The sequence below is a fragment of the Aegilops tauschii genome, chromosome 1, assembly GCF_002575655.3.
Source record: "Aegilops tauschii subsp. strangulata cultivar AL8/78 chromosome 1, Aet v6.0, whole genome shotgun sequence".
Lineage (NCBI taxonomy): Eukaryota > Viridiplantae > Streptophyta > Magnoliopsida > Poales > Poaceae > Aegilops > Aegilops tauschii.
In genome coordinates this window covers 425,793,603-425,798,286 of record NC_053035.3, presented here as the reverse complement: position 1 = coordinate 425,798,286, position 4,684 = coordinate 425,793,603, and the positions used below count along the sequence as shown (strand labels likewise).

Genomic DNA, 4,684 nt, shown 5'->3' with positions numbered 1-4,684 from the left:
CTAGTAAAAGATATCAAGGTAAAACCATCAAGAAGGGTGAACAAGAATTCCGTTGATCAACAAGATATGATAGAGAACCTCTTGCATCGACAAGAGGTGAGATAATTTTTCACCGAGAGGCAAGGTTGCAGAAAGCTCTAGGCATAAACGAGAGGAGTTTGGCCTTCTCCTAGCACCTAAGTGGTGCTTAAGCGCCTTAGGCGTAGCCTAGGTGCATGTATAGTTTTGGCTATTAGGGTGTATTTGGGGTAATATATGTGTATCAATATTAATTTAGAGCATATAAATGCGTAAACTACCATGACTAGCCTTTAGAATATAGCCTAGGCCCGTTTGGCCCATCTATGCAATGTATCATGATATCTCATTTGAGTAGATAATTTTTCTTTTGCATGCCTAGAGTTTCTCTTATGTCCTAGGCGAGTCGTTTGGTCGTTGCCTAGCACCTAAGGGTGTCTATGCGCCTTTCGGCGTCGTCTTTTCCAGCACAACTAAGAGGAGATCTCTTCACACCACACTTGATATGAAATCCCCCCCCCCCCCCATAAGAATGAGATTCCTTACAAGCTACCACCGGACACTTTTTATAGGATTTTTTTTTACTTCGACCATCACTGCTCTTGTGGAGGAGGAAAATTAAGGAAGCCGCGTATTCTTAGGTCTATAAACGCCTTGAAAAGAGGACACGAAGCATCTAGACATGAGCTCAAATGCACCCTAATGAACAGTAAAATAAAAAAATAGTAAAAATATTAATAAAATTCTGAATTTTTTTTTCTTAATGACTCCGCGTCTAGGTGTATAAGTCACCTTAGGAAAACCAAATAATCTAAAAACACTTAGGCACAGTGCATTAACTTCCACATCATTTCTTATTTCTTGACATAAATAAAGGAATCATCCAATAAAAAATGTAAGACATGTATGCTTTCAATGACATGACATACAATGGTCAGTCCATTGTATGCAATGCTATTTATTAGCAAATAAACACTAAGTTCTCTCGTTTTTTCCTCCGCCTGGACCAGTGTCAGGCGCACAACCTTAGATGACTTATACACCTAGACAGAGGTAGTACCTTGGATCTATCGTTCTTCGTGCTTGTGCACTTGGTGGTCACAGATACACAACTAAACATAAAGATAAACTTTCTAACAAGAAGAGACCAAATGCACGGCAGTGCCAACAGTCAATGCCGCAAAATTTGATGGTTGCTAGCCATCCTGCCCCAAATAACTAAATAAAGATAATCTGACAGTAACTCTTCTTTTTACTTGTACATGTGAAACATTATGATATGCTCTGAGGTAAAACAAAAATCACAACAAAACATTATGTAACAATCTAAAATAAAACAAAGACAAACTTAGACAAAACTGGTAACCGTGACATGAATAATCTCCAGATGACAATGGACGACACGTCGGAGGTGGCAATACCAAAGTGTGTGTACAAGGAACTAACATGGTTGTAAGGAAACAATAAATTAATGAAAGAAAAAGATTTGGGAGAGAAAGGAGCTATAACAATCTTACAGTAATTTACAAGGAAAAAGGATGTTACAAGTCAAAACAGCCTTGTACTTCATCGGTGGTTTAATGGTTGACCACGCTGCACTTCTTCCTGATCTCACCTTGGCTTCCGGTGAGCTGGTTGGCGTTGCCCATCTTGATCATGGAGGCGGCGAAGTCGGCGAAGAACTCGTCCTTGAAGGCGCCGGTGGCATGGCGCTGGACGTAGGCACGGGTGAAGGGGTCGGTGAGGAGGGCGCCGTCGGAGTGGAAGAGGCCCCTCCGCTTGCTCACCAGCTTGAAGTAGTCGGTGTCGAAGGTCTTGAAGCTGCCGGGGTCCATCTCCACGAGGGTGGTGTTGTCGTTGAGGCTGGCACACTTACTCTTTAGCCGCATCATGTACTGCGGCTCCAGAGTGGGGTCGATGTCGCTGGGGTTCTCCATGCCGGTGAAGTTGTAGAGCCGGTCGGAGAAGGAGAAGCAGTGCGACGTCCCGATGGTGTGCCCGGCGGACAAGACGACAAGGTCCTTTGCGTCGAGGTTCACGGCGGCGAAGAGCTGGGTGAGCACGGTGAAGTTGGAGGTCGGGGGTGGCAGAGCGTCGGTCTCGTTGGAAATGGACACGCTGCCGTCTCGCCGGCCGAGAGGAACTGTCCAGAATGGACCCTTGCTCTGGAGAAACCATGATCGAGCAGCATTAGAATTTGGCTTCCACACGTACCGTGTCATTTGTAAAATGGTCTAGTAGTCGACTCACCAGCCATACTGCGTCCCTAGCAATGAGGGCGAGGATGTCGGCGCAGGAGACGGTGTCGGGGCAGGCCTTCTCCACCGCGGCCTTCACCCTCTCGACAAAGCCGAACCCTCGCAGCGTCTGGTTCGGCTGCGCATCCTTCTCCGCCGTCTTGTTGGCCGAGTCCAGCAGAACCGAGCCGTCGCATCCCTGCATTCATGGCGCTCACTGGTCAGGCCATAGCACAGCACACATCGGGGTACGGGCAGATACTGATGCATGCAAATGCAGCTTACCCTGACGAAGCAGTCGTGGAAGTGCATCCGGAGGAGCGGCCCGGCGAGGTTGGGCGCCAGTGACAGCGCCCTCACCATCTCCTTCCTCACGACGTCCTCCACGCTGGGGCACGACTCGCTGTAGAACTTGTCGTGCAGCTGCGCCCGCGCGCACGTCGCCGCCACCGCCGCGAGCAGCACCGCCACCATCGTCGCAGCCCTGCACGCCATATTCTCGGGCTCTCGGCCAAGAAGCTTGTTTCTTGCTTGGCTATGCAAGAAACGATGATGGCAGTTAGGTAGCTGATTAATCAGGGAAAGCTTGAGCTGCTGCTGCTGATGGACTGGCGCCGGGGAAATATATAGCGCCGGAGTGTCCCCACGCCTGCATGTGGTGGGCTGTCCTCCGGAGCAGCAGGTAAAATTCCCATGGTTTAATGAGTTGTTCCTTGTTTGCACTCTGCGGAATCTTTGCCATGGCAGGTACACCGGCGGCGCACCGCATGTATAATGTAGAGGCGGCCGGACGGCCAGACCAAGACAGAAGCACGTCGGTAGATCAACCCATTAAACAATTATTCATCACGGAGCGAAATTCGCTGCCAAGTTCTAATCAACAGAAGGCCAGAGTGAATGCCACCTACTGGTAGTTTGCGAACGTGGGAATCTCATCATCCATATATGTGTACCGGTGCCACATGCTATCCTGAATATATATATATATATATATATACACTTGGGATTTTTCCAGGCAATATACATACACACACACTAATTACGTCTACCTCGCAAAATTACCATGCACTGGTGGTGACACATCTCGTCGCTACTATTGGTGTTCTGTCATAGTGGGGGATTAACTTAGACTAATGTCATCATATGACAATAGTTTATGTTACTGCTTTTATAGTGTAAAATGTTATAGAAGTAGTATCATAGATGGTTATTTTTATTAGCTTGTAGACAACTTTTCTTAAGAAATTGCTATGTGATGATAACATAAAAGCTAGTATAATAATGTAATGTAGGCGGGTAGTAAGACTTTAAATAATATATTTTTGTTGAGTTGGATGAGAGAGAAGATGAAAGAAGAGAAGCGGGTTACAAACTTACAACCGGCTATAGCATGAGCTCCGACACCCTTTATGAGAGGAGCATAAGGGTCATATATTAATGATGTAGTATACTAGTATGACTAGCTATTGTATGGGTAGGCTATAAGGTTGGCTATAACTGGCATGACAAATTCATACAGTCGGTTGTTGGTTGTACTATAAACCATGCTCCTTATTAAATATATGCCACAAATGCAAACTTGTCTTGGAATACGTTATGATACTAGCTAAGTTACTCTCATTATGACCAGCCTAAGTTTCATATCAATGCCATGCAGCCAACGACCAACCATGTTTTTGACATTATGCACCGGGTACAAATTAGAAGCTACTAAATGATTTAGTAGTACATACTCATTTCATATGTGGTCTACGCTACCCGTGGTGGACCTAGAAATAAAATGTAGGGTGCACACACTTTAACAACAATTAGGACCTATTTCAATTGGCTTGGATGGGCCTTGAAAATCAGCTATTTTTTATATGGTAAAAAAATTATGTTTCAAAACTCTGGGTGTGCCATGGCACACCAACTAGGTACAAACGGGGTACTAACTGCTGTTCAAGGAAGCGTGTATGCAGTTGGAGGGGGTGGCCAGGGAAGTTTTTGCCAAACATGGGTGGCAACGTAATCTCCGGCTCGCCACCACCTCCTTTAACATAGGCATAGTCTCGGTAATTTAAGCCTCAACTGTTGCTGATACGTTGGTTGTAATTGATATGTTTGTCAGACTGTTGGTGTTTCGCTATGTGTATCTTAATTATGCATAGGTTGTGTGTTGTTCATCATGCTTTATATCCGCTTGATGCTATATTTTGAGTTAATAAAAACACCCTTTATAAAAAAAAGATGATTGACCATGTAGCCCGAGCAAATTGCAATTAAAGTAAATGTGCTTGATAGTTCCGTCTCTCTGAAATAAACAACATTGTCTACTTCAATACAAATTACATACGCTTTGCAAGAATGTTTTTGTTGTTGTTGAAATCACACTTCTCCCAAGATACCAATTACTTTTGAAGGAATTTTTTATTTTCATGCTCTTTAAT

General features: G+C 44.9%; 1 protein-coding gene across 1 annotated transcript; it reads right to left on the bottom strand.

The window, feature by feature from the left end:
- Positions 1-1,369: 1,369 nt before the first annotated feature.
- On the bottom strand, positions 1,370-2,848 carry LOC109751294 (peroxidase 1). The gene is made up of 3 exons (XM_020310187.4): positions 2,541-2,848; positions 2,269-2,454; positions 1,370-2,183 (listed from the first exon to the last, which is right to left on the bottom strand). The coding sequence occupies exons 1-3, from the start codon at positions 2,748-2,750 to the stop codon at positions 1,596-1,598; spliced, it is 984 nt and encodes a 327-aa protein (XP_020165776.1). The 5' UTR covers positions 2,751-2,848; the 3' UTR covers positions 1,370-1,595.
- Between the last annotated feature and the right edge of the window lie 1,836 nt (positions 2,849-4,684).

What these genes read in the sequence shown, in the direction of transcription:
- LOC109751294 (XM_020310187.4), bottom strand. Translation starts at nt 2,750, where the DNA reads ATGGCGTGCAGGGCTGCGACGATGGTGGCGGTGCTGCTCGCGGCGGTG. An exon ending in TCCACGACTGCTTCGTCAGG is followed by an intron (nt 2,455 to 2,540) that starts GTAAGCTGCATT and finishes CCATGAATGCAG; the next exon opens with GGATGCGACGGCTCGGTTCT. An exon ending in CTAGGGACGCAGTATGGCTG is followed by an intron (nt 2,184 to 2,268) that starts GTGAGTCGACTA and finishes TGGTTTCTCCAG; the next exon opens with AGCAAGGGTCCATTCTGGAC.